The sequence below is a fragment of the Carassius carassius genome, chromosome 1 (genome assembly GCF_963082965.1).
Source record: "Carassius carassius chromosome 1, fCarCar2.1, whole genome shotgun sequence".
Lineage (NCBI taxonomy): Eukaryota > Metazoa > Chordata > Actinopteri > Cypriniformes > Cyprinidae > Carassius > Carassius carassius.
Window position 1 is genome coordinate 47,995,797 of NC_081755.1, and position 12,510 is coordinate 48,008,306.

Sequence of the window (12,510 nt, forward strand, 5' to 3'; positions counted from 1 at the left end):
ATCTGTCTGTTAATCTTTTATTTTTATTTTTTGCAGTGTTGAAATTGATGAGCTTTATGAGATTTCAGTGGTATCAAAAATGTTGATGTCATAGGAACTTTATTCAAAGCAAAAGTAACTATATTCTGATATATCAGATATCATTATCATTTTAATAAACTAATATTACACTTGAAATTGCTGTCCCCTTAATTCTGAAGTTGATATGTTGAGTTGAAGTTGATATGCCCCGGCACAAAGCACTTTTCCCTGTTGAAGATTGATTTTATAAATCTGAATGTTGGCTTAGATGGAAAATGAACTAGGCAGGAAGTCTGGTGAGTTTTCAAGACATGTTATGACAGTTTAATATTGAAAATCAGCTGCAAGTCTTAAGCACACGTGTGTTTTTGAAATGTTCAGCTCTTAAGTGTGAGTTTCTGCAGGGTGGATTGTAGGCGATCTCGAGCACTGCTGCACGGCTCCAGCGACTTATTCGGCCTGTGTATAAAATAATCAAACACACCCAATGCTGTTATTAATAACAAAAAAAGTTCATGAACGCAAACACTTCTGTTTGTTGGGTTACCTGGCCATGAAGGCGTTCAGCACAGTGATGTGTTCTCGAGGGAAGTAACTCTGTTTCACTGCATGCTCCAAACACTGTAGATGTCCTGGGACGACCTTCACCGGCTTCAGCTTGTCTTCACTCTACACAGAGAGAGAGAGAGAGAGAGATGAACATCCATCAGTGGCTCAATTCCAGTTTTGTGATGTTACGAGAATACTTTTTTTGCAAAAAGAAAAACTATTCTTCTCCACCGAGTTACATTTTCCACCATTTTGGAGAGTACCCAAGAATGTAATGGACATAATCAGATTTGTTTACGTTCGTGGGATAGCGTGCACATGAACGTAATTTGCATAATAAGCTATGTTTACGCTTAGTGGAAAGTGTGCGTATGCATTGTAATACTCTCAAAAATGGCTCGAGGGACGAAGACATAACTCGAGGGACAAGAATGTGTGAGTGTGTAAATTGTTCTTTTTGTTTTCTTTGTGCAAAAAAAGTATTCTTGTAGGATTGCAAAACTGAAATTGAGCCACTGATGTCACATGGACTGTTTTACAGATGTATTTACTACGTTTCTGGACCTGGGAACATTTCAGTTGTGTTGCTGTCTACGGAGGGTCAGAAAGCTCTTCGATTTCATCAAAAATATCTGAATTGATGTTCTGAAGAGGAACTAAGGTCTTACGTGTTTGGAACGACGGAATTTTCCATTTTGGGGTGAACTAACACTTTAAATGTCGCATAAATGAAATTTTTTGATAAGCATCCTTAAATGTATTTTCAGAAACTGAAGAAAATGACGTGCATTAATGCTTAAAACAAAAACATCTGTAAGTGGAGAATAAAAGCTTGTATTGCTTTGAATCAAAGTTGATTTTTCGGAGCCCTTCGGTAATTATACAGATATTTTTTTAATTCACTCCATTTTGATACATTTAATGTCATTTTTTCATCTTGATTTAATATTTTATTTTTGTACATTTGTACTGGGAAACGAGACAAAACAACTAAAGGAAGAACATTTTGTTCAGTGTGATCAAAAGGTGCAGCATAAGTTATTTTACATCTTATAGTTTAGCTATTATTGTAAAATTAATTAAAACCAAATTTATTGCCAAAGCTCTAATAGGTAAACTGCCTCTGTATATCTGTAGTCTCCTATCTTATTGTTCTGGTAGCTATAAAACTAGATCGTCTTTTAAATTACTTTTAACTGCGCCTCGATCATACACTGAGTTTGGTAAAACTGCCTTTTCCTGTTATGCGCCCAGACTATGGAACGAAATGCAGAGTACTTTGAAGCTAAACATGCTGCCATCGTTAAATATTTTTAGAAACCTTTTGACGTCACATTTGAAAGAATCATGTACCTGTTTTACTTAACATTTATATATTACATTAATCTTGAGTGCTGGACATTTTTGTGACAGGATTTTTTGTTTTGTTTTCCTTTAATGCTTGTCTTGTAATATTTTATGTGTAAAATTTTGTATGCTGCCATTTTGGCCAGGACTCCCTGGTAGAAGAGATTTTTATCTCAAGGGATTATTCCTGGTAAAATATGGGTTAAATAAAAAAATAAAAATAAAAAAAATAAAAAAAACGAATGCAGACCAGTTGGAAGTTGTATTTTTAAACGTTTAGTGTCCTGCTACACTCATTGCATTCTCCTTACACATTTACATTTAGAAACTAGATTGATGTATTGTGCTCTCTTTAATTTATACCTTACATTTTCTTTAATTGTGCTTAATGAAGTCTTAATTTTCTTCCATAAAACTTGCAGAAACCCTAACAATATGTATAAAAAAATAATGATACATTTTTAATCTTAATTAGCATGAAGACATTTATAAACATGCTGTATGTGCTATAGTAGCATGCTTACAGTGTTCCCCCCTCATAGTTTAAATGATCTGCATGGGTTTAAAGGAAAAGTAAATTTACAAAATATCTTCATGGAACATGATCTTTACTTAATATCCTAATGATTTTTGACATAAAAGAAAAATAGATAATTTTGACCCATAAAATGTTTTTTTTTGGCTATTTCTAAAATATTCCCCAGCGACTTAAGACTGGTTTTGTGGTCTAGGGTCACATATTTGAGAAAGATGGTTGTTTGCAATATTTGAGGATCCTCAAATCAAAACGTTTGACAAAAACAAGGTTCTGTACAATGTCAAGCTGTTTCATGAACAGATTACATAGAAAAGTTAGCTAAACATACTGAGAAACCGCAGAACCGTGCTGATAAAATGCTTTAAAGAATGTGTCATGATTTAGCCACAGTAACAGTATTGAAATGACGTAAAGCCAACATGAAAATGGCATTCATAACCTATTTTAGTTACATGATATTTCCAAGTGAAACAAAGTTGTACATGTAAATCCCCTAACTCAGTTTTAAATGCACTACAGATTTGTACCTTCAACAGCCCGAGCATCACCAGCAATGACGACATAAAACTCAAGGTCTGGAACGAGGGTGTGAGGAAGGCTTTACCCAGCACTGCATCTGAAACACAGACACACGAGAATCAGTCTCAGACACGTCTCAGATCATCCAGCAGCCGTCTGACAGATCTTCATCTCACCGATGCTCTCCAGCACGGCTGACTTCACATCTGCGTCGTCTTCCTTATACACACACGAGATCTTCAGGAACGCTTCCACCGTCTTACTCACGTCCGACACGTCCACCTGCGGAAAAACACACTGACGCTCAGCACCGGGACTGTCGCAAGAGAGTAACTAACTAATACATGTAACACAAAATAACTGTGAAACAATTAGTCATTAAATTACGGTTACTTATGAAAGTGTGAACGATTACAAAACGGGGTGATATTCAGGGTTTCTGCAGGTTTAATGAAGGTAAAGTTCAGGATTTCTGCTGGCCCTTCCACAAATCCAGAGCAGAAAGTCTTTAATTCATCAAGTCATGGCATTTAATGTTGCATGCATTGCAAAACAAAAAAAAAATCTAATAAAACAACCTATGTCACTGAAAAGACACCATAGACATCCTGTGGCGCAATTCGCGCAAATTGAGTGTCAGTATTTTTGTCTCGTCTTCCAACAAATATCTAAGCATTCCTAAATCAAGAGACATTTACTGGAGTTGCAAATTTAGCATATGAAGTCTTGTTTTCTGAGAAATTTAACAAAATTGAGTGTTTGCTTCAAACAAGAACAAATACCTGTCAATGTTTTTTTATTTGATTATAATCTCACTTCATTTTGATCAGTGTTCATTTTGCATCTCAAGTAAATGTATCTTGATTTAAGGATGTTTAGATTTTTTTTGTATTGGAAAACAAGACAAATATTGAGGAAGATATTCATATTTTTGCAACAATGAATGCCACAAGTTTGTGAATATAAAGCTTTATGCTCTAATGTAATACCTTTTCAGGCCTTAAACTGAGTTAAAACTTTTTAAGAGCTACATAAACCCTGAAATTAATTGAAAAGATTGTAAAAGTCACAAGCTGAAACGACGGACCTGTTGCTGGATGAGGAAGCTTCTCTTTGCACCGAGTCGCAGGAGTTTGTCTGGAGACGGAAAGCTCATGAACGAGGAGACGTCTGGAGTACGAGGCGCTGAAGGCGGCGTTGACAACTAAGTAAACACACACATTTATTTTGTTCTCACTTGTGTTGTCAGTTTTGTAATGTTGATTTGAATTGTGAATTGATCAATTGATTTGAATTGATTTGAACTCGAAGAATTGACGGTTTGATCAAACCTGGTTTAATTCACTCTTTTCTTCCTCTCCTTCTCCCTCCTCCTCTTCTTCCTCCACATCTTCATCATCATCATCATCATCATCATCGTCATCCTCCTCCTCCTCCTCATCGTCGTCATCTTCCTCAGGTTCTCCCTCGTCATCACTGTGAAATGAGAAGGAATTCATACCAAATCATGTGAGAAACGAAAGCTCGTTCTAATCAGGCAAAGAATTAAAATTCTCTGCTCTGCATTAAGATGAAGAGAATTTTCAATGTGCTGAACTGTCATGAAGGTCAGAATGTAGTTTTTAGTTTGGGGTGTGTTTGATACCTCAGAGAGCCCAGTTTGTCTGCCATGTTCATCTTCTCCATCACATCTCGCAGTTTCTCACAGCCGTCTTCACCGAAACTGTTACCTAAAGACAAACACAACCAAATGGATGATGTGGATGTGCTTGTAAATTTTTATTTTGTTTTGTTTATTACACAGGTTCATGTCAGTGACGTTATTTTAGTACTATTTGTATACTATTATAATTTGTATTAAACTTTTTTAGTTTTAATATATTATAATATCAGTAATATAAAATTAATTAATTTCAATTGTAGTAATTTTAGTTACATTTCTAGTAATTTTGTTGTGCGTGTCTTTTTACTAGCTTTTTATATTACTCTTTGGATTTAGTTTACTCTTTATTTCAGTTTTAGTGTTTATTTACTGATTTATTTCCAATTAATAATTTTAGTGTTTCAACTTAAAACTTTCAATTTTCATTTTTAATTATTCATCAAATATTTATTTCTTCTTTATTTCAATTACCAAAAATAGTTTTATTAGTAGTAGTTTACGATTAACCAGTCTTACCATTGATATACTAAAGTTTTGTCTATACTTGGAATTAAAATGATTACTTTTTAAAATTTTAGTAACTTTTTTTTTTTTTTAAATTTTTTTAACATAACATTTTTTAAAACTTTAATACATACATGTTTCAAATTTTTGCTGTTTATTTATTTATTTCAGTTATTTTAGTACATCTAGTTAAACTAAATAAAGCTTTTTTAATATATCAATGAACATTTATTTTATTTGAATGGAAAATGTTTTTAATTTAAATAAATATATTAACCCACAATTATTTTTTTTATCACTTTTAATGTATTTTAACATATTTAAATAGGGCATCATTAACTATTGCTGACTGTTCAGATGTTTGCCGATAATTATTGAAAATTCTGTGATTTTCTTTTATTTTGTTTCATGTGTTTGTACCATTCAGGTCAAGTTTTTCAAACTGATCTTTATGCTGTACGGCTCGAGCCACTTCCAACGCAGCTTCGTCTGTGATTTCCCCAAAAGACAGATTCAGCTCCTGTTGAGAGAGAGATGAACATGTTTACTGATTTAACCTTATTCATGTCAACAGTTAAAGCTCTTTCTCCAAAACTACATAGCACAGATATTGAGCACCTATCACTACCTTGAGTATTGGCAGTCCTTCTTTCAGGGTCTCTGCTATGGCACTGGCTCCTTCAGACCGAACAAGACAGTCGCCAAAATTTATCACCTGCACATTGCGCAGGTGTTTCAATGCCTAACAAACAAACAAACAAACAAACATCTTTGAAATTAAGGAAAGAAGCATCAGTTTTCATACACTGATCAATTTCGGGCTAGTTTTTATTTTACACTCTTCAATAGTTCCACAGATCTGTTTTCCAGTGTACCTCTGCCATGGCGATCGCTCCTCTCTTGGTGAAAGTGTTGTCGTTGAGGTTCAGGACACGCAGTTGTGGGTTGTGCTGCATTGCTGTGGCTAAAGCTGTGACTCCTGGGTGATTGATGCCATTCTGGGGCATGTGCACTTCCTCTAGACTGCCAATCAACTGAGAGGATAAAGCCAATAGATCAATGGTGAAGTTAAACCAATGGACCAATTTAGAACATAAACCACTGGACCAATGGAGAAGATAAACCACTGGACCAATGGAGAGGATAAACCAATGGACCAATGGAGAAGAAAAAAAACAATGGACCAGTGGAGAAGACAAACCAATGGACCAATGGAGAAGACAAACCAATGTACCAGTGGAGAAGACAAACCAATGTAGCAGTGGAGAAGACAAACCAATGGACCAATGGAGAAGACAAACCAATGGACCAATGGAGAAGACAAACCAATGGACCAATGGAGAAGATAAACCAATGGACCAGTGGAGAAGATAAACCAATGGACCAGTGGAGAAGACAAACCAATGGACCAATGGAGAAGACAAACCAATGGACCAATGGAGAAGATAAACCAATGGACCAGTGGAGAAGATAAACCAATGGACCAGTGGAGAAGATAAACCAATGGACCAATGGAGAAGACAAACCAATGGACCAATGGAGAAGACAAACCAATGGACCAATGGAGAAGATAAACCAATGTACCAGTGGAGAAGACAAACCAATGTAGCAGTGGAGAAGACAAACCAATGGACCAATGGAGAAGACAAACCAATGGACCAATGGAGAAGATAAACCAATGGACCAGTGGAGAAGATAAACCAATGGACCAGTGGAGAAGACAAACCAATGGACCAATGGAGAAGACAAACCAATGTACCAGTGGAGAAGACAAACCAATGGACCAATGGAGAAGACAAACCAATGGACCAATGGAGAAGACAAACCAATGGAGAAGAAGAACCAATGGACCAATGGAGAAGATGAAGCAATTGGCCTATTGCTTTATTTTCTCCATTGGTGTTGGTCCATTGCTTTATCTCCTACACTGGAGGACATATATCAATGAGCCACTGGACCAATACCTGTGCACCAATTGAGAGAATAAAGCAATGGACCAATGGACTTTAAAGTAATGAGTAATGGAGAAGACAACATCATTGACCAACACTAGGACTGGGAAAATAAATCAAGAAATGATTCTGCATCGATCTTCTTCATGAGCATTTGAGTGTGCGGATAAAAACTTGATTAGAGCACCATCTGCTGTTAAACTCCAAGCTCTGAGGCAATGAATAACACCAAAGAATTAATCAGCTGAAGGAAACCAAACAACATCTACAATGGATCTAATGACAAAGGTCACCAATCAGGTATATTTTAAGTACTAAATTAATGAAAATTAAGAAAATAACCATTATTATTCTGAAAGATTGTAGTTCAGGGTCATTTCTCATATGGTTAAGCACCTGGAAGGCCTGTGCCAGCGCTGTGGCTCCATCGTTCTCCAGTCTGTTCCTGCCAGCGATGAACACCTTCAGCTGCAAGGGGGTGCCAAGCGCACTCGACTCCTTATGACACACCGTCAAAGCCGCCGCCAGGATCTAAAGCAGCAGGTAACACCAAATTTCCAGAGAAATAAATGGAAATATGAAAGAGCACAACAGTGATGCCCACTTTTTCAGGACACGATGACATCAGTATCATAAACCCCACCCACCTTTCCTCCTCCGATGCCCATTCCACAGTTGTTCAGACGCAGTTCCTGCAGTGTGTGGCAGGCGGTGCTCTTGAGCAGCTTCTCAATGCCTTTGACGCCATCAGGTCCGAAAGCGTTATCACTCAGATCCAGAACCTTCAGCCGAGCTCCAGCCGTGATTAACGCGTCGCCCAGAGAATTCTGTGGAGGCATCGTTTACAAGCATTAAACGGACTGTTGTAGTCTACTAACTATGAGCACACTGGGTTTGATGAAGACTTTATTAAAGTCTCTGCTCTAAAAGATGTAGAATTAAAGGCAGGGTAGGTAAAAAAAATTATAAACAATTTTCTTCCAAATTTGTTTAAACTTTCTATATATATCAATGCATAATTAAAATGTAAGTACTCTGATAAAAAAAAAAAGAGTATAAAAATCGAGTGACTCTAGACCGTTTAATCTGTATTACACACAGCTCATTATTTTCATTCGGGACGAAACATAGGATTGGCTTAGGCGACTGTCACTCTCTCGCAACCATGGCAACCACCCTTTTGCCACACATGACCTGCCCACTTGCGCGCGCACGTTTGATTTGAGGAATTCAAGAGGCACGGATCCTAGGAATACCAAAACAATGGCAGAGAAACAGCAAGCAAAATTCACAGTACCAGCCTATGCAGTTAGTGAAGGCAAACCAGGCAAAAAAAGGAAGACAGTAACAGTACAAGAAAAGGCAATGAACAAAAAGTCTTTGGATAAACAAAGAAATAAAACGTGAGTTAATATCGGCATGGCTTTCCAGCGATGGCGAGAACTGAGGGAACTCAAGGGGCTGAAAAGTGACTCCTTGATGGCTTTATTTCTGCTGGACAGGTAAATCTTTCTTTTTGTATTTTGATCATACATATTTTTTTCATGAAGCATGTGTCATTAGCACACGTAGCTGCGTAATATAGCTAACATAACATTACTTAGCGAGCCGTAGTAGAGGCTTTGGAAGGAGCCCAGAAGGGAGGGGGTGGAGTGAATGGAAATAATGAGCTGTCTTTAAAACAGTCGTGAGAGGTCTACAGACACTCGATTTTTATACTTTCTTTTTCAGAGTACTTACATTTTAATTATGTATTGATATATAAATAAAGTTTAAACAAATTTGGAAAAAAACGTTTTTTTATAATTTTTTTTACCTACCCTGCCTTTAAATCATTACGTGTCCATCTTACCAACGCTGGAGGAATCTCAGGTCGCAGGCGGCCCGTAAACATGTCGCTCCAGTAGCAGCACTAATTTGAGAGAAAATCAACAGAGTTAAAGGAGAAGGTTTTAATTTGTTTCTAAATTTTACATCACTATATGATAACGTGTTTCACATACATTATTTTTAGCACAATATTATCATCTAAATGTGGTTTCTTGCTCTTGGCAGCCAATAATTCAATGCACAAAACACACTATAGTGATTTCCTAAGCAGATATGGTGATGGGAATACATAAAATATCTAATAAATCAGTCTTAATTACAGAAAATGACAGATACATTTGTGGAAAAATATTGTATTGTTTGTGTTGACACAATGTCTGTGACATCAACAACTGAATAAATGTAATTTGTTTCTCATGCCTTTTAAAAGTTAATAAGCTGGTTTATTTTTCTGTCATTACGATGCATGACTGGGTGGATTAAATTACATGATTTAGCATTGTTTTTTTTTCTGCTGCCTTTAATCTTTTCAGGTTGTTATCCTTCAGTTGAGAACTCCCATTTTAAACTGTGTTTAGGGTTTTCCAGATGATCTGGCACATGCACCTGTAGGTCGCTCTTCTTCTCCAGGGCTTTAGCGATGGTTCGCGCTGCCTCCACGCCGATGGTGTTTCCCTCCAGTCTGAGTGCACGCAGACCGTCAAACTCCTCAATCTCCTTCACAATCTTCTCCACTGCACACAACACAGCATTACTTCTGTTACACTTTCAGAAACATGCATTTACATACTCAATTAAAAGATCATCGGCAGCTCACCAGACTGAGCGTTGTCCAGTTTAAGGCCTTGTCCTTTATAACTGAGCTCGCTCTCATCGACTTGAGTTTTGGCTAATGAGTCTGCGAGATTTGCCACATCATCTGATGCCATCTTGACACCAACTGAAGAAAATACACATAAACACAAGAGTTTATAACTTGATTGCATCTCTTCGGCTAAAGAGACCAAGAAAGTTCTTGTTAATCATAAAGATAACATTTGACTCATTAGAATCAAACTCACTTCATTACTACAGTTAATTAGTATATTATATTAATATGATTAATTTTCATGTATTTTAATAGTTTACTATTATTAACCATGTAAATTAGCTATTAAATATATACTTTATTCATATTAATTAAACTGCACTGATAAATTCATCCCACGTAAACCTACTTTGCATGTTAAAACGTTAAATACATATTTATAGTGTAACCGCTGTTGTTCACCCCTAAAGTGATGCGTGTATGTTTACATAAATGTATGCGTCTATATATACGAACATGTGTTTTCAGATTCACGCTGACGCATGATCAGCACGCAAAACACGACTCAAGTGACGCAGTCTATTTAAAGCTAGTATATCGACACTCGTTTCCGGGACAAACTTAGCATATAAATACTCAGTTTGTACTTACAGGTGTTGTTTAATATGAATTTGTTAGTGCAGATGTACTGTACTTCGTTTCTTCCTCCCGCTCGTTCCGATGACGTAGTGGTGTACACGCGCAAGTGCTCATGGGATTTGTAGTTGGTATATGATTTTGTTAAGCATGGACTCCTTTTGCCTTTTACTGTTAGTGTTAAGTAAAATGACCACATACAAGTCATAAATACACAATTTATGGATTTTGTGTTGTTGTTTTGTTTAGAATCATACATTGGACTAATTAATCATATAAATTGATTTTGTAGATAACTGATTATTAGTCATTTGAAAGAGGCGTTATGTTTTTTATAAGGTCTATGATATTTTCTGCTGGCGCGCCACTGACACGTGATAAGTGTTACTTTACTCATCGCTGATCAGGATGGACCAATCACAGTTGTTCGTTGATTACTAGGCAAAGATTACTTGAACATCGTTTTACAGTGTTTAAATAATGGTGTGTTTTACTTTGTATCCCAGTTATCAGTTCTATAAATGAACATGCTCAAAATAATATGCATTCTACACTATAGACGTTTCCAATAATAATAATATGTATTGTCTATGATGACATCATAAATAATGTTTTAACGATGTGTGAGCTGACATTATTGAATTCACTCACTTTGCTTTCACTGCGAGACGTATGCAGTTGTATACCCCCAAAATTCAAGAAACAGGTGTTTTTTCTCTTGAATGAACTTTTGTCTTATATTTATATCCTGTGATATAGTGATATAGTCCTGTGATATAGTTCCTGTTGTATCCTGTGATATAATCACAATATCACACCAGTAAGCCTGCATTTTCCCCATGTATCAGCAGGGTTGCAAAAGTGATTTATACAACAGATCGATAAATAATAGCTAACAATGTGGGTTAAATTTTAGTTACAACGTTGTCATTATTGTTTGTTTTTGCTTTACTTTGCCAATTAAAATTATACATTAGCAGTGTTGAGGTAACGCATTACAAGTAACGCGGGTTATGTAATCGGATTCGTTTTTTTCAAGTAACAAGTAAAGTAACACGTTACTTTTTCATTTACAAGAAAATATCTGAGTTACCTTTTCAAAAAAGTAACGCAACTTACTTTGTTTTTCCTTTTATTGACTGACAAGTCTCCTCTCCTCATATTAGCAGAAATCTGAAGTACAGAGGAGTTGTGTGCACTGTGTGAACATGATGTAGTTCTAATCTAGATTAAATGTGAATGTGCTTTAATTCATCCCACTCACTCACACACACACACACACACATACACACACACACACAAAATGATTTAGTATTCATCAAAATAAATTAAAAGGTGATATGCAAACTCATAATACGACACAAACCTGCAATAATTATTAGCTATTATATAATAATTATAATAATAATGATCTAATCCCATTTTATTAACTAATGTCTTTGATGCTGACCTTTGATGACCCAGTTCAACCATAATAATAAGCAGAAATAACTTTATATAAACTAACAATTGTGCTTTTTTATTGCTGAAGAGTGCTGAACCTTCTTCTCCTGTGTTCTACTCTACAGACATGAATTTACTTTTCCTTCAGCCTGAGGTTTATTCATTACACTTTTTGGGCTGAAAGGGCTTTTATATATGCTATAGAACTTCTTATATTAAATACAATCAAGCCCTGCTCATATTTAAAAAGTAACATAAAAGTAACATAACCCATTCTTTTCCATAAAAAGTAACTAAGTAACGTAATGAGTTTATTTTTTAGGGAATAACCCAATATTGTAATGCATTACTTTCCCCAACAGGGAGTGTATGGAAACCTAGATGCCAACCTGCATAAGGCATGCATATGCATAATTTATACTAACATTTGTAAGCTCCTTAATGTATCTTGTGTAAAACAGTGACAAATCAACGTATCACCTACAGAGGATGGGAACAGATGTGAGTACCAATGTTTGTTTCTCAGGCTGGTCCTTAATATTCATCATGGTTTGCCCATGATGAATACAAGTAATACAAAGACGCAATTACAGAATCAAACTTCTAAATAAATTAATTAAACCAACTTACAAACCAAAGGCATCCTTCTATAATCTAATCAGAAATCTAGTCATGCTCTGTTATATGTCAGTAAATTTGG

At 35.9% G+C, this 12,510-nt stretch overlaps 1 protein-coding gene across 1 annotated transcript; it reads right to left on the minus strand.

Annotated features, from left to right (window-relative positions):
* Positions 1 to 318: 318 nt before the first annotated feature.
* Positions 319 to 10,511, minus strand: rangap1a (RAN GTPase activating protein 1a). The gene is made up of 16 exons (XM_059562483.1): positions 10,383 to 10,511; positions 9,741 to 9,863; positions 9,530 to 9,657; positions 8,946 to 9,005; positions 7,741 to 7,920; positions 7,490 to 7,624; positions 6,017 to 6,175; positions 5,770 to 5,883; positions 5,562 to 5,661; positions 4,620 to 4,704; positions 4,306 to 4,450; positions 4,062 to 4,178; positions 3,151 to 3,256; positions 2,983 to 3,071; positions 569 to 690; positions 319 to 480 (listed from the first exon to the last, which is right to left on the minus strand). The coding sequence occupies exons 2-16, from the start codon at positions 9,850 to 9,852 to the stop codon at positions 399 to 401; spliced, it is 1,734 nt and encodes a 577-aa protein (XP_059418466.1). The 5' UTR covers positions 9,853 to 9,863; positions 10,383 to 10,511; the 3' UTR covers positions 319 to 398.
* Between the last annotated feature and the right edge of the window lie 1,999 nt (positions 10,512 to 12,510).